Source organism: Coregonus clupeaformis, unplaced genomic scaffold, assembly GCF_020615455.1.
Source record: "Coregonus clupeaformis isolate EN_2021a unplaced genomic scaffold, ASM2061545v1 scaf0074, whole genome shotgun sequence".
Taxonomy (NCBI): Eukaryota; Metazoa; Chordata; class Actinopteri; order Salmoniformes; family Salmonidae; genus Coregonus; species Coregonus clupeaformis.
In genome coordinates, this window is record NW_025533529.1 from 670,644 (window position 1) to 692,096 (window position 21,453).

Below are 21,453 nucleotides of genomic sequence, written 5' to 3' on the forward strand. Positions count from 1 at the left end.
TAGAAAGAAATACAGAACACCCATATGCTTTCAAATGTTGTGTATTCTAAGGAATTCACAATTATAATCTTTATTTCACTATCTTTATAAACTGTCTGCTCAATCAGACAGAGTAGATAGGCATCATATGTCCTGTTTTTCCGTTCTCACATGCACTGCAAAACAACCAATAAAAACGCAGCTCTCGTTTTATGTAGGCTGCAGCCTATAAAAACGACATCTTCCTCCTCGTTTTCCGTCTGCACACGAACACCATGGCAATGTCAGCTTTAACAATTTAACATGCTATTGGCTGTTTAAGCTAATATAAAACAAATTGAGGAACCATGCAACCCGAATCTTTATTGCTGGGTGCTGGATCTTCCATGGCCGTCACTTCGCATTGGAAATCGAATGAGATGCTCAACTGGTCTGTGGTTACCCAGGGAAACGCCACCGCGCTTGGCGATATGGAGATGCCTGGTAACCCGCGTTCGCATTATGGACAATTCTCTCCGTCTACCTCCGTGTTCTTGGCGGTGCTCATGACGCTCCTTGTCTTCGCCACTGTGCTAGGCAACGCGCTTGTAATATTAGCCTTTGTAGTCGAGAAAAGTTTGCAAACTCAAGGGAACTTTTTCTTTTTGAATTTGGCCATAGCCGACTTACTCGTTGGTGAGTGCGTAAATGTATTGTGTGAGCAAATACATTGTGTGCCATTGTTTTAAAGGTATACATACTGTTGTGCATGATTCATAAGCTACTGCTACTCATACATATTTTCTCTCTGTACTGTTCTATATTGCCAAAATAAGTGAAAACGCGTTTCATATGCGTGTTTAATATTCGTGCGTAAAATGTGTGTTCCATCCCACCTGTAGGAGGCTTTTGCATTCCGGTGTATATCCCTTATGTCATTACCGGCGAGTGGAGACTCGGACGAGGTCTGTGCAAGATATGGCTGGTGGTGGACTATACTTTATGTACTGCATCAGTGTTCAACATCGTCCTGATCAGCTTCGACAGATTTATATCTGTCACACGAGCGGTGAGAAAGCATTTATGCACGGTTATCCTTTCCTGCGCAGGTTTCATTTTCAACTGACTGCTAGTGATATGGAAGTAATGAAATGTAAAGCAATATAAAAAAAATATAGATGAAAGATTTTATTTAGTGAAAGATTTTATTTAGTGCACCAAGAACTTTGTACACCCTATTTCAATAATGCCACCATTTCTTTATTTATGTATTAGGTGAGCTACAGGTGTCAGAAAGGTGTGACGCGGGAGGCTGTTCTGAAGATGATGAGTGTGTGGCTGGCTGCTTTCCTACTCTATGGGCCAGCGATCATCATCTGGGAGTACATCACTGGTAGTAGCGTGGTGCCCGACAAAGAGTGCCACGCTGAGTTTTACTTCAACTGGTATTTCTTGATGACAGCATCCACTGTTGAGTTTTTCACCCCATTTGTTACTGTCATGTACTTCAACATCAGCATCTACATCAACATCAGGAGGCGGAACCAGGTGAGGGATGAGCAGCCTGTCGAGGGGCCTGGGGACTGTGAGATGGAGGCCCTCAAAGCTGGAGTTCAGCATGTATTCTTTGTCAGACCAGTGGAAGGTGAAGCTCCAAGGATCCCAGACAATGCTGCCAGGTTAGGAGGTATTCTATCTACTGCTAAAGTGTCAGCAGTAACTGGGAACAGCAACCATCAGAGAAGTAAGGACAGCACGATTCTGGACCTTCCTCCACTGCAAGTGGGTGATATGGTCCAGCATTCCAGGAGGACGCGGTTCCAGTCTGCGGAGCACTCGTTCAGTAAACAGCGCAGCCGATCTGAAGTAGCTGCAAGTCGTTTTCGTCTCTCAAAGGACAAGAAGGTTGCCAAGTCACTTGCAGTGATTGTGTGTGTATTTGGCCTGTGCTGGGCTCCCTACACACTGTTAATGATCATCCGTGCAGTTTGCCATGCCCAATGTGTCCAGCACTACCTGTATGAAATCTCCTTCTGGCTACTGTGGGTCAACTCCTCCATTAACCCTGTCCTTTACCCACTGTGTCACACCAGCTTCAGAAAGGCTTTCAGAAAACTGCTTTGTACCACCAAGATTAAAATTCAGCCACAGTATATGGAACAAATGTATTAAGCATGACCAACTTGCACTGACAACGATGGCCTTGTTCTGACAGTTTTACATAATCAGTTGTCTCATGATGTCAGTGTAGGTGGAAAGCTGGTGTTGCAGAGCACTTAACTGGGTACAGATGGTCTCCATGAATATTGTTTTGTATTTATGTGTAGCCTTTGCGTGTTTGCAGATCTTACAAAGTGTATTAGTTATCTTACAACAAATGTAATGTCTGTTTTAAGTTGAACAATAAATACATGCAACAGCTCGCCTCCACTATGTTCCATACCCTTGCATCTACCTTAGACATCAGGCACCAGTGTTCAAAACCTTTTCGCAAACACACAACCTTATGTAACACATACAGTATGTTTGTCTTTATATAGGCACCAACATTTAGCTAAATGACAAAGAAAAACGTGTTTTCAGCCGTGATTGTTATTCCTTTGGCCATCAACGAGAGACTGTCTCCATTGAACAGTCACCTAGCAACGGATTAAATAAAACTCGATAACGGCCGTAGTCAGTAGATAGCTAATTGGACCTCATCTGTTAAGCATGAGCCACAACTCACAACACAACCTTGACCATACATATTATACTGAATGGTAGAAAACACAGAAAGTGTTTCTAAAAATATAAACTTGCTAATTACCTTGTCTGTCTTTCATAATGGCACCCAGTGAGACATTATGTAAACAAGTGTCAATCCATTCACTAATGTGAATCTCCCCTTATTTGCACTTCAGTGCATCAATTCAGTAATAATAACGACTCAATATTTATTCAAAACCAGAGGCTAGTAATCTGCAGCATCACAGAAGATGGACACTAATAAAGTTATAGACATGTAGGGTTAATATCAATTTGTTTATTTGTGCAAATGACATGATATTTATTCTGTTTTTGCTGATTTACAAGTAGGTTAAACATACAATACACAGGGTTCAAAATCCAGAAGACAACGAGATTAATAGAACCCACCCCCAACAGAGATCTTTTAATCAATGTGGACATCTAAGAAATTAAGGTTAGCTGCCACTGTAGTAGCTCCAGTGACAAAGGGGTATCATACACATCAGTTCCTCCTACCACTCATCGCGATATCCAGAGCAGGTCTATGTAAAAGCATGCACCAACACACGCCGCTTAACTCTCTACAAATGGCTGTCAGCCACAGAAGTAAGGCTGCAAACAGAAATTAAAAAAAGCTCAAGCTAAATGAGTGAAGCCGTTGAGGAGAGAGAGAGGAGGGCAAAGAAAAATCTACAGCCGACTGCCCAGGTGTTAGTCCGTGGAGGAGAAGGGGTTGTTGGGTCACAGCGTAAGGTCAATGGGATAACTCTCCCCAGTACGACCTAGTCATGACAGGCATTATTTAATTATTCTGCATGACCATTAAATCATGAGGACACAGACAGACAGACAGATATGAGTAGGGGTCAAAGTTTAAACGTAAGCTTTTAATGGCTATATCTTCGCCTTCTGATGATGACGATGGACAACAGAAATGGTCAAATATGAAGGACTGACAACACGCAGGAAGTGCAAGGCAAAGTGCAGCCTGTACACCATGTATTCTCAAAAGCAACACCTTTAAATGCAACACCTTATGCTAAAAAAGGTAACATGAAATAAAAGGGGATGATAGAAGGAAAGAGTGAGAGAAGAAAAGGATAGAAAGAAAGAGCGAGATGGAAGGCAGGTGTTGTTGGTGGGGTTGGCATATTTTTCCCACTGGATGGAATACCCTGGTGTGAGTGTACATGTGTCTGTGTGTGTAAATATATATAGATATTTATAAGTGTAGCGAGCCCTACAGCACAAGGCCCTCATAAGCAGGCCCCTCGGCCTCCGGCGACTCTCTCTGCAGACGCAGGTGCTCCAGTGTGTTGTGGAAGTGTTTGTTGATCTGCTCCGTCTCCTCGCTGGCCTCCAGGTTTGGCAGGTCCTCTCTGATCTTCTGGATCAGCTGGTTCAGAACCTGGACCGTCACCTACAGGGGATCAAGACATTTAATGATTTTAAATAATTTCAAAATGGGTTGAAATAGGTGAGAAAAAAAAATAACAATGTATTACATAGATATGCAGAAATATTCAAAGTTATAAGACAAAAGTTCTATAATGATTTAGGGGAAGAAATGAGGTCAGTGTCTCAAATTGTCCTGACTATGGAGTATATTCTCAGTCCCTGGAAGCCTAGTACCCTGTCTAGCTGTTAAGTGGCAGATGGGGTGTATGTCTGGGGAGAGTGGGTGGGTGAGCTGTAGCCAGTCTCCTGTCCACCCCTCCTTGCTGCGCTGGTAAATAACCACCCAAGAGTGGGCGTCCCCTTGGTGTCCTAGCAAGTCCCAACACGGTTCCAATAAACTCAGAGAACAGGGGAGATTGGATGGCTTCTCTCCAGGCAGCTCAATGTGACCGTCTGCACTTGAAGTGCGTTGAAAAGATGTCAGGATTTCATAATGCAGGCCTGGTTCTGAAAAAGCGTGTCAGGAATGAGTGGTAGTACAGACAAGGAGGACGAGAGGGAAGAAATATGTAGATACCGCATCATTCTCTCTTTCGTAGAAACAGACGTATCTGTTCAGGATCTCAATGAAGAGCTGCACTTGCAATGACGGGTCCATGCACTGGTTGGCAATTTTCAGGGCCTTCTTTAAGCACTCCATCACCCTCTTCCCGTCACGAATCTGAGGACAGAGACACAGTTGCGGTGTAAAACTCTTCTACCACGCAGTAACACACATGCCACCTGTAATGAAGAAAGAGGATGTTGAACCTCAGAATATAAGTGTTATGTGTTCGTTATCACTTAAGCAGCAGCCAATCATAGAACAAAGAAAACCTCTTACTGCATTTCTCACGCTTCAATACTCTGATTATGTATATCATTATCCACAAGGAACCTTAGAATTACAACCCTGCTTGTCATATGGGGATTTCTTTCAGAACAGAAGACAAAGCAAGGCAATCAGCCTCAAGACGTGGTTACTAGACTGCATGTCCTGTTGCTATGGTGACACCATCATCTTTAGTACTGCACTGTATTTTACACAATAATTATATATTTCTCCTCTTTGTGATCACAACCCCCACCTCCTCTCCATTCTTTTCAGTGTTGCGTCCGGACCAGAAGAGGTGTGCACAGATGCTGACGGCCCGACACTGGTCTGGCTTCTTGAGCAGTTTGGAGGCGGCGAGTGCACACTGTGTCCTCAGAGGCTCGTGGTTCTCCTCGCTGAAGCATTTCGTTCTCTCAAACGTGCCGATGATCAGCGTGATGGCTGCTAGCTGAGCCTTGGAGTCGCTGATCTCATCCTCATACAGGGAGAAGGCCTGGGGGGGGGGGGGACAGTTGTATGTTATGATTCTCAGAGAAAACAGATATAGAACAATTCCTGACTGTGAAATCAGTGGATCAATGCTGCCAACAAAGGGCACAAGTAAACCTAAGGTGAAGAGGGGCAGTGACCCCTCTCCCTCCCTCTTTCCAATATTTCACATTCTCAACCCATTTTGTCCCCTGTACCTGTGACATGAACTCGTAGGCCACAGTCTCATGGTTCTCGAAGCCAATCTCTCCTGCGGCCAGCGCCCCCTGTAGGAAGAGTCTAAGGGGCAGCTCAGCCAGCTCAGCCTTGATCAGAGCACTGATGGTTTGGTGGGCAAACGAGAAGATCTTCTGGCACTTCTTCTCCCATTTATCATCCTGTGGGAGGTGTTCAACAAAGAGGAAACAGTTAAAATCCACCTTCCTGTTTATCATAAATCATCCTCTTCCTAACTTTGTAACAAAACTATATATGTATAATGAACAAAAATATAAACGCAACATGCAACAATTTCAAAGATTCTACTGAGTTACAGTTCATAGAAGGAAATCAGTCAATTGAAATAAATAAATTAGGCCCTAATCTATGGGTTTCACATGACTGGGCAGGGTGCGCAGCCATTGGTGGGCCTGGGAGGGCGTAGGCCCACCCACTTGGGAGCCAGGTCCACCCACTGGGGAGCCAGGCCCAGCCAATCAGAATGAGTTTTTCCCCACAAAAAGGCTTTATTAGACAGAAATGCTCACTAACAGGCATGTAGTCCTGTGTAGCTCAGTTGGTAGAGCATGGCGCTTGCAACGCCAGGGTTGTGGGTTCGGTTCCCACGGGGGACCAGTATGAAAAAATTTATGCACTCACTAACTGTAAGTCGCTCTGGATAAGAACGTCTGCTAAATGACTAAAATGTAAATGTAAACAAATTAGTGCACAACATTTGAGATAAATAAGCTTTTTGTGTGTATGGAACATTTCTGGGATCTTATATTTCAGCTAATGAAACATGGGACCAACACTTTACATGTTGCGTTTATATGTTTGTTCAGTATAGTTAGGGGAAGGGTCACATGACATACTGATGAAGAGTTCTCTTTGTAGCGGAAAGCCAGCTGATAGGCAGCAAACACCAGCGGTGGAAGAGTGTAGCGAATCCTCTGGTTCCCCCCAGCACCAAAGTGCTTCCTGGCTGTATTCAGGATCTGAAGAACATGACGGAGACCACCATTAACATATGCCATAAAACACATCTCCTGAAAACACATGGATACTGTGACGGAATTCAACTGTATGGGAAGCAAAGCTTACCAGATACTGTTGGTCAGGGTCGTCGGAAAGCAGCAGATGGATGAAGCGACCCACAAGGCTCTGCTCCTCAGCAAAGTCCTCTGGGTCTGGGTCTTCAGCGGGCTGGTCTGGCTGGTCCTGGATCAGTGTCGACACCAGGGTCAGGATGGCATCCACCTTGAGGGAGAGAGAAAGCGTTGCTTCAGAAGTGAGATATTTACAGTGCTTTCAGAAAGTACTCACACCCCTTGACTTTTTCCACATATTGTTGTTAAAGCCTGAAATAAAAATTGATCAAATTGAGATTGTGTCACTGGCCTACACACACAATACCCCATAATGTAAAAGTGGACTTTTGTTTTAAATCTTAAATGTCTTGAGTCAATAAGTATTCAATTCCTTTGTTATGTCAAGCCTAAATTAGTACAGGAGTAAAAATGTGCTTAACAAGTTGCATGGAATGAAAGTAAAAAAAAAGCAGACATTGAATATCCCTTTGAGCATAGTGAAGTTATCAATTACACTTTGGATAGTGTATCAATACACCCAGTCATCAGGGATTTCACCATGAGGTTAATTTTAAAACAGTTTAATGGCTGTGATAGGAGAAAGCTGAGGATGGATCAACAACATTGTAGTTACTCTAGAATACTAACCTAAATGACAGAGTGAAAAGAAGGAAGCCTGTACAGAATACAAAAATATTCCAAAACATGCATCCTGTTTGCAATAAGGCACTAAATAAATACTGCTTAAAATGTGGCAAAGAAATTCACTTTTTGTCCTGAATACAAAGAGTTATGTTTGGGGCAAATCCAACACAACACACTCTTCATATTTTCAAGCATGGTTGTGGCTGCATCATGTTATGGGTATGCTTGTCATCAGGAAGGACTAGGGAGTTATTTAGGATAAAAAGCTGTCATCAAGGCAAAGGGTGGCTATTTGAAGAATCTTAAATATAAAATATATTTTGATTTGTTTAACACTTTTTTTGTTACTACATAATTCCATATGTGTTATTTCATAGTTTTGATGTCTTCACTATTATTCTACAAGGTAGAAAATAGTAAAAATAAAGAAAAACCCTTGAATGAGTAGGTGTTCTAAAACTTTTGACCGGTAGCGTACACTGGAGTTGCTTACCAAGAAGTCATTGAATGTTCCCAAGTGGCCTAGTTACAGTTTTGCCAAATTGTCTTGAAACTCTATGGCAAGACTTGAAAATGGCTGTCTAGCAAATGATCAACAACCAACTTGACAGAAATTGAAGAATTTAAAAAAAGAATAAAATGGGCAAATATTGTTCAATCCAGGTATGCAAAGCTCTTAGAGACTTACCCAAAAACACTCACAGCTGTAATCGCTGCCAAAGGTGATTCTAACATGTATTGACTCATGGGGTTGAATACTTACAGTGGGGAAAAAAAGTATTTAGTCAGCCACCAATTGTGCAAGTTCTCCCACTTAAAAAGATGAGAGAGGCCTGTAATTTTCATCATAGGTACACGTCAACTATGACAGACAAAATGAGAATTTTTTTTCCAGAAAATCACATTGTAGGATTTTTAATGAATTTATTTGCAAATTATGGTGGAAAATAAGTATTTGGTCAATAACAAAAGTTTCTCAATACTTTGTTATATACCCTTTGTTGGCAATGACACAGGTCAAACGTTTTCTGTAAGTCTTCACAAGGTTTTCACACACTGTTGCTGGTATTTTGGCCCATTCCTCCATGCAGATCTCCTCTAGAGCAGTGATGTTTTGGGGCTGTCGCTGGGCAACACAGACTTTCAACTCCCTCCAAAGATTTTCTATGGGGTTGAGATCTGGAGACTGGCTAGGCCACTCCAGGACCTTGAAATGCTTCTTACGAAGCCACTCCTTCGTTGCCCGGGCGGTGTGTTTGGGATCATTGTCATGCTGAAAGACCCAGCCACGTTTCATCTTCAATGCCCTTGCTGATGGAAGGAGGTTTTCACTCAAAATCTCACGATACATGGCCCCATTCATTCTTTCCTTTACACGGATCAGTCGTCCTGGTCCCTTTGCAGAAAAACAGCCCCAAAGCATGATGTTTCCACCCCCATGCTTCACAGTAGGTATGGTGTTCTTTGGATGCAACTCAGCATTCTTTGTCCTCCAAACACGACGAGTTGAGTTTTTTACCAAAAAAGTTCTATTTTGGTTTCATCTGACCATATGACATTCTCCCAATCCTCTTCTGGATCATCCAAATGCACTCTAGCAAACTTCAGACGGGCCTGGACATGTACTGGCTTAAGCAGGGGGACACGTCTGGCACGGCAGGATTTGAGTCCCTGGCGGCGTAGTGTGTTACTGATGGTAGGCTTTGTTCGTTTGGTCCCAGCTCTCTGCAGGTCATTCACTAGGTCCCCCCGTGTGGTTCTGGGATTTTTGCTCACTGTTCTTGTGATCATTTTGACCCCACGGGGTGAGATCTTGCGTGGAGCCCCAGATCGAGGGAGATTATCAGTGGTCTTGTATGTCTTCCATTTCCTAATAATTGCTCCCACAGTTGATTTCTTCAAACCAAGCTGCTTACCTATTGCAGATTCAGTCTTCCCAGCCTGGTGCAGGTCTACAATTTTGTTTCTGGTGTCCTTTGACAGCTCTTTGGTCTTGGCCATAGTGGAGTTTGGAGTGTGACTGTTTGAGGTTGTGGACAGGTGTCTTTTATACTGATAACAAGTTCAAACAGGTGCCATTAATACAGGTAACGAGTGGAGGACAGAGGAGCCTCTTAAAGAAGAAGTTACAGGTCTGTGAGAGCCAGAAATCTTGCTTGTTTGTAGGTGACCAAATACTTCTTTTCCACCATAATTTGCAAATAAATTCATTAAAAATCCTACAATGTGATTTTCTGGCAAAAATTCTCAATTTGTCTGTCATAGTTGACGTGTACCTATGATGAAAATTACAGGCCTCTCTCATCTTTTTAAGTGGGAGAACTTGCACAATTGGTGGCTGACTAAATACTTTTTTTCCCCCACTGTATCTAATCAAGATATATACACTACCGTTCAAAAGTTTGGGGTCACTTAGAAATGTCCTTGTTTTCGAAAGAAAAGCAATTTTTTTGTCCATTAAATTAACATCAAATTGATCAGAAATACAGTGTAGACATTGTTAATGTTGTAAATGGCTATTGTAGCTGGAAACGGCTGATTTTGAATGGAATATCTACATAGGCGTACAGAGGCCCATTATCAGCAACCATCAGTCCTGTGTTCCAATGGCACGTTGTGTTTGCTAATCCGAGTTTATCATTTTAAAAGGCTAATTGATCATTAGAAAACCCTTTTGCAATTATGTTAGCACAGCTGAAAACTGTTGTGCTGATTAAAGAAGCAATAAAACTGGCTTTCTTGAGACTAGTTGAGTATCTGGAGCATCAGCAATTGTGGGTTCGATTACAGGCTCAAAATGACCAGAAACAAAGAACTTTCTTCTGAAACTCGTCAGTCTATTCTTGTTCTGAGAAATGAAGGCTATTCCATGCGAGAAATTGCCAAGAAACTGAAGTTCTCGTACAACGCTGTGTACTACTCCCTTCACAGAACAGCGCAAACTGGCTCTAACCAGAATAAAAAGAGGAGTGGGAGGCCCCGGTGCACAACTGAGCAAGAGGACAACTACATTAGTGTGTCTAGTTTGAGAAACAGACGCCTCACAGGTCCTCAACTGGCAGCTTCATTAAATAGTACCCGCAAAACACCAGTCTCAACATCAACAGTGAAGAGGCGACTCTGGGATGCTGACCTTCTAGGCAGAGTTGCAAAGAAAAAGCCATATCAAAGACTGGCCAATAAAAAGAAAATATTAAAATTGGCAAAAGAACACAGACACTGGACAGAGGAAGATTGGAAAAAAGTGTTATGGACAGACAAATCGAAGTTTGAGGTGTTCGGATCACAAAGAAGAACATTTGTGAGACGCAGACCAAATGAAAAGATGCTGGAGGAGTGCTTGATGCCATCTGTCAAGCATGGTGGAGGCAATGTGATGGTCTGGGGGTGCTTTGGTGGTGGTAAAGTGGGAGATTTGTACAGGGTAAAAGGGATCTTGAGAAGGAAGGCTATCACTCCATTTTGCAACGCCATGCCATACCCTGTGGACGGCGCTTGATTGGAGCCAATTTCCTCCTACAACAGGACAATGACCCAAAGCACAGCTCCAAACTATGCAAGACCTATTTAGGGAAGAAGCAGTCCGCTGGTATTCTGTCTATAATGGAGTGGCCAGCACCGTCACTGGATCTCAACCCTATTGAGCTGTTGTGGGAGCAGCTTGACCGTATGGTACGTAAGAAGTGCCCATCAAGCCAATCCAACTTGTGGGAGGTGCTTCAGGAAGCATTGGGTGAAATCTCTTCAGATTACCTCAACAAATTGACAACTAGAATGCCAAAGGTCTGCAATGCTGTAATTGCTGCAAATGGATGATTCTTTGACGAAAGCAAAGTTTGAAGGACACAATTATTATTTTTATTAAAAATCCTTATTTCTAACCTTGTCAATGACTACATTTCCTATGCATTTTGCTATATTTCCTATTCAAACTCATTTCATGTATGTTTTCATGGAAAACAAGGAAATGTCTAAGTGACCCCAAACTTTTGAATGGTAGTGTATATATTTATATATATACAGTGGGGAGAACAAGTATTTGATACACTGCCGATTTTGCAGGTTTTCCTACTTACAAAGCATGTAGAGGTCTGTAATTTTTATCATAGGTACACTTCAACTGTGAGAGACGGAATCTAAAACAAAAATCCAGAAAATCACATTGTATGATTTTTAAGTAATTAATTAGCATTTTATTGCATGACATAAGTATTTGATACATCAGAAAAGCAGAACTTAATATTTGGTACAGAATCCTTTGTTTGCAATTACAGAGATCATACGTTTCCTGTAGGTCTTGACCAGGTTTGCACACACTGCAGCAGGGATTTTGGCCCACTCCTCCATACAGACCTTCTCCAGATCCTTCAGGTTTCGGGGCTGTTGATGGGCAATACGGACTTTCAGCTCCCTCCAAAGATTTTCTATTGAGTTCAGGTCTGGAGACTGGCTAGGCCACTCCAGGATCTTGAGATGCTTCTTACGGAGCCACTCCTTAGTTGCCCTGGCTGTGTGTTTCGGGTCGTTGTCATGCTGGAAGACCCAGCCACGACCCATCTTCAATGCTCTTACTGAGGGAAGGAGGTTGTTGGCCAAGATCTCACGATACATGGCCCCATCCATCCTCCTCTCAATACGGTGCAGTCGTCCTGTCCCCTTTGCAGAAAAGCATCCCCAAAGAATGATGTTTCCACCTCCATGCTTCACGGTTGGGATGGTGTTCTTGGGGTTGTACTCATCCTTCTTCTTCCTCCAAACACGGCGAGTGGAGTTTAGACCAAAAAGCTGTATTTTTGTCTCATCAGACCACATGACCTTCTCCCATTCCTCCTCTGGATCATCCAGATGGTCATTGGCAAACTTCAGACGGGCCTGGACATGCGCTGGCTTGAGGAGGGGGACCTTGCGTGCGCTGCAGGATTTTAATCCATGACGGCGTAGTGTGTTACTAATGGTTTTCTTTGAGACTGTGGTCCCAGCTCTCTTCAGGTCATTGACCAGGTCCTGCTGTGTAGTTCTGGACTGATCACTCACCTTCCTCATGATCATTGATGCCCCACGAGGTGAGATCTTGCATGGAGCCCCAGACCGAGGGTGATTGACCGTCATCTTGAACTTCTTCCATTTTCTAATAATTGCGCCAACAGTTGTTGCCTTCTCACCAAGCTGCTTGCCTATTGTCCTGTAGCCCATCCCAGCCTTGTGCAGGTCTACAATTGTATCCCTGATGTCCTTACACAGCTCTCTGGTCTTGGCCATTGTGGAGAGGTTGGAGTCTGTTTGATTGAGTGTGTGGACAGGTGTCTTTTATACAGGTAACGAGTTCAAACAGGTGCAGTTAATACAGGTAATGAGTGGAGAACAGGAGGGCTTCTTAAAGAAAAACTAACAGGTCTGTGAGAGACGGAATTCTTACTGGTTGGTAGGTGATCAAATACTTATGTCATGCAATAAAATCCTGGAGTGGCCTAGCCAGTCTCCAGACCTGAACCCAATAGAAAATCTTTGGAGGGAGCTGAAAGTCCGTATTGCCCATCGACAGCCCCGAAACCTGAAGGATCTGGAGAAGGTCTGTATGGAGGAGTGGGCCAAAATCCCTGCTGCAGTGTGTGCAAACCTGGTCAAGACCTACAGGAAACGTATGATCTCTGTAATTGCAAACAAAGGATTCTGTACCAAATATTAAGTTCTGCTTTCCTGATGTATCAAATACTTATGTCATGCAATAAAATGCAAATGAATTACTTAAAAATCATACAATGTGATTTTCTGGATTTTTGTTTTAGATTCCGTCTCTCACAGTTGAAGTGTACCTATGATAAAAATGACAGACCTCTACATGCTTTGTAAGTAGGAAAACCTGCAAAATCGGCAGTGTATCAAATACTTGTTCTCCCCACTGTATTTTTTAACAATTTCAAAATCATAGAATTTTCCACTTTGACATGAAAAAAATGCAATTAAATAAACAAAAAATCAAGTCAAGGGGTGTAAATACTTGTAAAAAGTCAAGGGGTGTAAATACTTTCTGAAGGCACTGTATTTTTACATTTTAGTCATTTAGCAAATGCTCTTATCCAGAGCGACTTACAGTTAGTGAGTGCATAAATATTTCATACTGGCCCCCCGTGGGAATCGAACCCACAACCCTGGCGTTGCAAGCGCCATGCTCTACCAACTGAGCTACAGGAGGCTACATCAATAAGCTTTCTTGAGCAGACTGGAGAGGGCAATAGCAGCAACAAAAATCAACAGACTGCAAGTGTATTATAATATAGTTGAAGTTATATCATGGTCAAAAAGGTACGTTTGAGAGAAAGGCATTTAAAAAGGCCTCTTATGGCATTACTGGGAAATCAATGTTCTCCTGGTGCATTACTGGGAAATCAATGTTCTCCTGGAGTCCCACTAAGAGCTCTGAATCATGGTTCACATTGACCTTTTCCAAATAGAAAAGTTAGAAAAGGTTATTATGACTTGAACAGCCAATATCTTGAAGAGAGTTGATGAAAATAAGTAGGCAGACTGCTTGGAAGTATACAATACAAAGAGCCTTTTGTTGATGCTTACCTAAACAGATAATGTAAGGTAAAAAAGAGCTGAACAACAAGAAAACACTTATGAAAAAGAACACAGCTCAATGTGTAATGTGCAAAAATATAAGTAAGTAGCACATATCAGTGTGTGTGTGTGTGTGTGTATGTGTGCGTTGGTGTGTGTGTGTGTACTGACCTGCTCCTGGGATATAATGGTGGTGTTGTAGTCCAGAGTGTTGCTCAGGACGTAACAGCTCATGCTTTTGCGGGACTCATAATCAAAGTACTCGAAGAGTGGAGGGAAGTGCTTAAGCTGCAGAACAGTCAGAATGTTGTTGTAGGTGTCCACTGGGATCTTCAGCAGCCTAGTCAACTCTTTCGAGACCGCGCTACTGGTTGCAATGCTTTGAAAAGGGGGGAGACAATAGAGTTGAGAATGAAAATACTGCAGTAGCTACAGCAGTTTCCTTTGTCAGCTATCTATGAAAATATATTAACTTCCAAACATCACATGATGGCTGCAAAACAAATGCATTTTTATCTATTTTTGGTCTAAAGCAAAAAGGGACATTCATTAAGCCATTACCTAAAACTTCTTACAGAGATTTGAGATCATAGATTGGGATAATAAACTTTTCACTATTAATTTCTTATTTCTATTCGTTAGTGATTTGATGGGAAAATGTACTCTGCAACCGGCTTTCTTTTCAGATTTGTGAACTTTTCCGTCTCAAGTATGGCTGAACAAAGCGCTGTAGCCTACACTAGCACTTTGCTGAAGAATTAGGTTTTTCTACCGTCTAGGGGTTGTTTGTTCAGCAAGCTTTTAATGCAAGATACTACAGAAAAGGTCGACATTTAGACATTCGAAAGCTTTAGTACTTCACAGCAGGCTGGGACTCATAGGCGTAGGCTATGATAAACTAATCAGGGGTCGCATTATAGTTCAGAAATCTGCATTTTCTAAACGCAGACCATCAAAAAACATGCGTTTTACACCATTTCACCTGTGATTTATATTGTAAGTCAACAGTGATTTTTTGCTTCAATAGTGATCAGGGGTGTGCAACTAAAGTTTTCCTTCACAGAAACACATTCGGCAGAAAATAGCTTCATTTTCATCAGATGACAACAGAAGTGGAACACGATTTGGAAAAAGCAAGGTATGTTTTGAAAAAACGATGCATGGCCATCATATTTCTAATGTTTATCATAGAAAGAATGTAGTCAGCTACATTTCCTAATGTTTTGCTTGCAGTTAGTCTTGCATGTTACCGTAGAAAAGTAGGCTACACCGAGAGAGGTAGCAACACATCAGTTAGAGTGCTGTCTGCTGCTAGAATGCACGTTCATGAATTCTCATCAGAGTGGAGAAGTGCAACTAAAGTAAAAAATCTGTCTGATGACCAGCAGAAATTACAATAAGAAGCATTTTAGATCTGCGTTTACAAAACGCAGCAAGATATTTCTTATGCGTTTTATATTTTTTTCTGCGTGAAAAACACAGAATTCGGAGTTAACGTAACCCCAGCTAATATAATTTGATTTTAATTTCCATTCATGTATATCTTTGGTCTGATGCCACGTTGAATTCCTCTACCAAACAAAGGAGGACCAGAACTATCCAGATGATCAACTATGTAACACTGAGATGGGGACATGGCAGTGCTCTTACTGCTCCAGGTTGAGCTTGTTGAAGATCTCCACTGTGCTCTCCAACACCTTGTCCACATAGTCCACCCGGTCAGGGTAGCACTTCATGGCCAGGTTGATGAGGGACACCTGTAGTGAGACCACATCCTCCGAAGGCATGTCCTGGCGGGACTGGGTGGAAAACATGAAATACAAAATATGTAATAACATATAATGTAGCCTACTTCAGCTGAATTACTTAAACCGAGAGGAAAACCAGATCTAGATTTCGTGCCTGAATTTGTCTTTTGAGCGAGAGATATCAATACAGCAAAACAATATCTGCAGGGGAATTTCTAACGAGCAAATCAATGGGAACATGGATTACCAAGAGAGGAGAAAAAAAGAGTAAATCCTTTCTCCATCATGTACCTGTATAACTGTGGCTACTTGTTGGGAGAAAATATCAAACAGTTTGATTTCAGCAGGGATTCCAGGTCCATCTTCTCGGTGAGCAAACAAAGCCAGTCTAAAACAGAGAAGACAAATCACGTCAGTGGGCTTCAATACAATACCAAGGAAAATTACAATCCTGTATGTAGTGTACTGATTGAACTGAAATCATATGTAGCCGAGATTACATCACCTATCAATGAGAGCGATGATGATGTTTTTGACATTGACGTGCTGATGCAGGTCGGCACAGGAACGAAGGAATAGGTTCAGTGTCTGAAGGTGGAACTCATCAGGGAAAACCTGTTATAGAAGAGGAGAAGGGCCAGAGACAGCAGGGTGACTCCTCTACCATGTGACCAGTCTATGTGATGAATCAGTAATAGTAAATGGGTTGCATTTCCTACTACAGACCTTGACGCAATGACAAACTGGAAAAAGAAACCCACCATGACATAAATAGTTGCTGCTGTTGATATGAGAACAGTAGTTACCTGAATGATGCACTCCATGAGATATTCTTGAGCCAGGGAATCTCTGCAGTTTACCACCTGCTCTAGGACACCGGACAGCACAATCTGGGGAGAAATATAACCCAAATACAATGTAACTTCTAGTACATGCAAATGTACAGCTCTAGACATGGAGATATATATATATATACACTGCTCAAAAAAATAAAGGGAACACTTAAACAACACAATGTAACTCCAAGTCAATCACACTTCTGTGAAATCAAACTGTCCACTTAGGAAGCAACACTGATTGACAATAAATGTCACATGCTGTTGTGCAAATGGAATAGAGAACAGGTGGAAATTATAGGCAATTAGCAAGACACCCCCAATAAAGGACTGGTTTTGCAGGTGGTGACCACAGACCACTTCTCAGTTCCTATGCTTCCTGGCTGATGTTTTGGTCACTTTTGAATGCTGGCGGTGCTTTCACTCTAGTGGTAGCATGAGACGGAGTCTACAACCCACACAAGTGGCTCAGGTAGTGCAGCTCATCCAGGATGGCACATCAATGCGAGCTGTGGCAAGAAGGTTTGCTGTGTCTGTCAGCGTAGTGTCCAGAGCATGGAGGCGCTACCAGGAGACAGGCCAGTACATCAGGAGACGTGGAGGAGGCCGTAGGAGGGCAACAACCCAGCAGCAGGACTGCTACCTCCGCCTTTGTGCAAGGAGGAGCACTGCCAGAGCCCAAGTGTGCATGTGTCTGCTCAAACGGTCAGAAACAGACTCCATGAGGGTGGTATGAGGGCCCGACATCCACAGGTGGGGGTTGTGCTTACAACCCAACACCGTGCAGGACGTTTGGCATTTGCCAGAGAACACCAAGATTGGCAAATTCGCCACTGGCGCCCTGTGCACTTCACAGATGAAAGCAGGTTCACACTGAGCACGTGACAGACGTGACAGAGTCTGGAGACGCCGTGGAGAACATTCTGCTGCCTGCAACATCCTCCAGCATGACCGGTTTGGCGGTGGGTCAGTCATGGTGTGGGGTGGCATTTCTTTGGGGGGCCGCACAGCCCTCCATGTGCTCGCCAGATGTAGCCTGACTGCCATTAGGTACAGAGATGAGATCCTCAGACCCCTTGTGAGACCATATGCTGGTACGGTTGGCCCTGGGTTCCTCCTAATGCAAGACAATGCTAGACCTCATGTTGCTGGAGTGTGTCAGCAGTTCCTGCAAGAGGAAGGCATTGATGCTATGGACTGGCCCGCCCGTTCCCCAGACCTGAATCCAATTGAGCACATCTGGGACATCATGTCTCGCTCCATCCACCAACGCCACGTTGCACCACAGACTGTCCAGGAGTTGGCGGATGCTTTAGTCCAGGTCTGGGAGGAGATCCCTCAGGAGACCATCCGCCACCTCATCAGGAGCATGCCCAGGCGTTGTAGGGAGGTCATACAGGCACGTGGAGGCCACACACACTACTGAGCCTCATTTTGACTTGTTTTAAGGACATTACATCAAAGTTGGATCAGCCTGTAGTGTGGTTTTCCACTTTAATTTTGAGGGTGACTCCAAATCCAGACCTCCATGGGTTGATACATTTGATTTCCATTGATAATTTTTGTTTGATTTTGTTGTCAGCTCATTCAACTATGTAAAGAAAAAAGTATTTAATAAGATTATTTCATTCATTCAGATCTAGGATGTGTTATTTTAGTGTTCCCTTTATTTTTTTGAGCAGTGTGTATATATATATATATATATATATATGCAGACATGTAAACACAAACCTGTTTATACTTTTCCACGTTAACCCCCTCCAGCTGGCTGAGCCGAACCAGGTTGGTCCCGACCAGGATGCGCAGCTCCTGCCTCTCCTTCTCCCTCTTCTCCCTGTCTCGGCTGTGGCCCTGGTGCTGCATGCGCACCCACAGCTTATTCATCTCAGCAAAGTTCAGCAGCACAAAGTCAATGGAGTCGTTAATGTCTCCCGTCATCGCATCCTCCCCTCTGGAAAGACAGAGACGAGGACCAAAAGTTACAGAAGTTCTGCCTCGTTAAGTGGAGTACGATATAGCAAAAGGAAGTATATAGGCCGTTTCATTAAATCAATAACTGAACTGTCACATTGAAACACCTTCTGGGATGATTGCTAAACAATGCGCTCAAATCTCTTTCAATAATAGGACGGACACAACATAATGACAATGTCTGATTAACACACTGCGAGGCCTGGATGGAGAGTGGGAATCAGTCGATGAGAATGAGTGAGGGGCAGCTCAGGAGGGGAGCCCCATGAGGAGAGATTGGGAGAATCTCAATTGCATACTCCTCGCGTCCTCTCTCCTCACCTCTTTCTCAAAACCCATTGGGTGAGAAAGCCAGAGGTCCCTCCCCTTTGACCTTCTCCTCCAATGGGTTTTGTGAAGGAGGTGAGGAGAGAATACGCAAGGAGTATGCAATTAAGATTCTCCCTTTGTTCTTACTCTAGCTGCTCCCCGTCGTCAGGCAAGATGTTGCGGGTGCACTGCAGCAGGTAGTTTCTGAGGAACAGGCCTCTCAGCGGGTGCTGCACCCCACGACACATCTCCACCAGGTCCTTCAGGATGTCCTTACGCGACTGAGGGAAGGAGCGAACATACACCACCCCCACAGTGATCAGCAGGTAACTGGGGAGAGAGGAAGGGGGGCTCATTACTTGACCTGTTTCCTATTCCTCTAGGGTCAAGCTCCCTCATCTGGTTTGCACTGCCTAAAGAGCGCATTGTTGTCACATGATTGATCACATGTACAAGTAGGCTAGTACAAGAGAACATATGCAGCTTTCCATTTACACTTCACTTTATTCACTATCTGACACAATCATTAGGGTGCTTGAGTACTCACAGTCTGGGGATGATGTTCCCTGCATATTGAACCAGCTCATAGAGGTCAGCCACCTTCCTGCCCTTGGCAAACTCATCTGTCAGGTACACCTCCAGGTAGTGGAGCTCGTCAGAGATGGCCATGTCTGCACTCAGAATTAGGGACTCATAGCACAACTGTAAATAACACCAAACATGGACTTGCCTAGAACAGTCAAATGATCTGGAGAATGAGGAGAGTGCATTTTCTTATGTCTAGACCAGAGATCCATAGGTTGCAGCAGGTAAAGGATACAGAGTTCATAGTAGCTCTTTGGAGATAACATGGAGGTCCTGAGTTCCCCCAGCATGTTAGATGCATGTTTCAATGCATCCATCAGCTTGTTCTTGTCCTACGGATGGAAGTGTCAGCAATCAAACAAGTCAAGTAACAAGTCAATATGAGTATCCAGTACAGTTAGGTTAATCTCTGATACACTGCTCCAAAATATGCTGTAGTGTAACATAGTCTCTCTCATACACTGATGAGGGTCAGAGAATACAATACATATTTGCTATATTGTTAACAGAAAAGAGAAGGAAGTCAAAGGGACCCGCACAGAAGGAAATAGGCAGATCTTACCAGGCAACGCTTCATCTGAAATGACTGGACCTTGACAGCCTGCACGGCTTCATCAAGTAGCTTTTCCTGCTCATCCTGGGGTGACTGCTGTGTGGTAGGCTGAAAGACAGCACACAAAAGCTCAGAGGAATGCCATGCATGTTACGCTGACATACTCAAACCATTATAGCTACATTGGTTTACAGTTACAGGGAGCAGAGACATGAGATTGACTCAGATGTTCAGTAAACTGGCTATGCCCACAGGAAAATATTGAAATGATTGGTGGTACTGTACAAGCCAACATAAACATAGAGTTAGCTCATTCATAGTTATCCTAATGTAAGTGCTCTGGATGGCCTAAGATTAGAAATTGTGAAAAAAAATTCACATACCTCATCAAGACTGTAATAGGTGCAGACTGCAAGCTAGCACTGAGTCACCAGACTATCAAGTGGTTAGCTACTGATTTGTATGCACTGTGTTCACACTAACCATGTTTATTTCTAGCTATACTGGCATTACCAGAATGAATGATCAATGACTGACAGCTGATGGCTAACCTTTCCTTAGCCATCAACTAGCTTTACATATGCTACGTTGAATTTGTATTATCTCTGATCTTTGCTAGCTACGTTAGCTAACTAACTGGCTAACGTCTAGACATTTCATGAAAATACTACTGTAGCTAACAAACTGCGCTCCTTTGACTTGGTGAAATCAGTGGCTTAACAGTAAGAGATGGAAATAATCGACCATAAGAGATGCTAGACATCAATGAATCGGTCGATTCTTCAAAAATTAAATGTGTTGACAGTTAGCCTACACAGTAGCCTTAGCCAGCTAGTAGCTTTTAGCTAGGCCGTAGCTAGTTAGCACCACCCACAATTTGAGTCTGTTTTCGAGTCTCAGTCTCAGTCATACAATCATGAAGGATTGGATGGATAATAATCAGAAGTATAAAGTGTAGCTATTTTATCATTTTAACTTACCATGATTATCAAGTTTGTATCAGCAAACTGGTAGCTAACCCTGAAATCGTTTCCCAGTCATGTGACTGCTACCCAATCCACACAGCTACCCGGTTTCCACTAGTTACCACAGCCACAATGTCATCATCGTAGAAATTCATGAAAACAAACATTTGCTTTTTGGTCTTAATTTAAGGTTAGGGTTAGGTATAGCAGTGTGGTTAAGGTTAGGGTTGAGGTTAGGATTAGGTTTAAGATTTTAAGAAGATAAATTGTAGGAATGGGCGGGGTTTATAACTTTGTGGCTGTAATAACTAGTGACGACCTCCCTGTCTCTGGCCCACACTCCAGTATGGTAGGTGGCGGTAATGCACCATAACGTTGGATGCCAATCGCCGATAAATCCCCCTGAAGAAGAAGAACTAGTGACGACTCAGCTACCCTTTCCACAGAATCGCCCGCATTGGCTTAGCCGAAAACAAAGTGTGGGAATAAGTATCCCATTGGCTAAATTACAGTAGCGCTATCGCAAATATTTAGACAGCGGA

General features: G+C 43.1%; 2 protein-coding genes across 4 annotated transcripts; one reads left to right on the top strand and one right to left on the bottom strand.

The window, feature by feature from the left end:
• Positions 1 to 252: 252 nt before the first annotated feature.
• LOC121548430 (histamine H3 receptor-like) lies at positions 253 to 2,361 on the top strand. The gene is made up of 3 exons (XM_045213043.1): positions 253 to 654; positions 861 to 1,027; positions 1,234 to 2,361. Exons 1-3 carry the CDS (start codon positions 327 to 329, stop codon positions 2,128 to 2,130), a joined length of 1,392 nt encoding a protein of 463 aa, XP_045068978.1. The 5' UTR covers positions 253 to 326; the 3' UTR covers positions 2,131 to 2,361.
• A 602-nt stretch (positions 2,362 to 2,963) lies between these two features.
• On the bottom strand, positions 2,964 to 21,033 carry LOC121548318 (vacuolar protein sorting-associated protein 35). 3 transcript variants are annotated; one of them, XM_041859750.2, is made up of 17 exons: positions 20,927 to 21,033; positions 19,956 to 20,054; positions 19,629 to 19,725; positions 19,356 to 19,479; positions 18,956 to 19,138; positions 18,260 to 18,479; positions 16,499 to 16,582; positions 16,198 to 16,307; positions 15,984 to 16,080; positions 15,595 to 15,743; positions 14,116 to 14,323; positions 6,752 to 6,907; positions 6,523 to 6,645; positions 5,647 to 5,826; positions 5,214 to 5,453; positions 4,664 to 4,807; positions 2,964 to 4,108 (listed from the first exon to the last, which is right to left on the bottom strand). In XM_041859750.2, exons 1-17 carry the CDS (start codon positions 20,927 to 20,929, stop codon positions 3,929 to 3,931), a joined length of 2,397 nt encoding a protein of 798 aa, XP_041715684.2. In that variant the 5' UTR covers positions 20,930 to 21,033; the 3' UTR covers positions 2,964 to 3,928. The 3 variants fall into 3 exon arrangements, with proteins under 3 accessions (XP_041715684.2, XP_045068969.1, XP_045068968.1); XM_045213034.1 differs by having other exon boundaries at positions 19,956 to 20,039; positions 20,927 to 21,032; XM_045213033.1 differs by having other exon boundaries at positions 19,956 to 20,042; positions 20,927 to 21,026.
• Between the last annotated feature and the right edge of the window lie 420 nt (positions 21,034 to 21,453).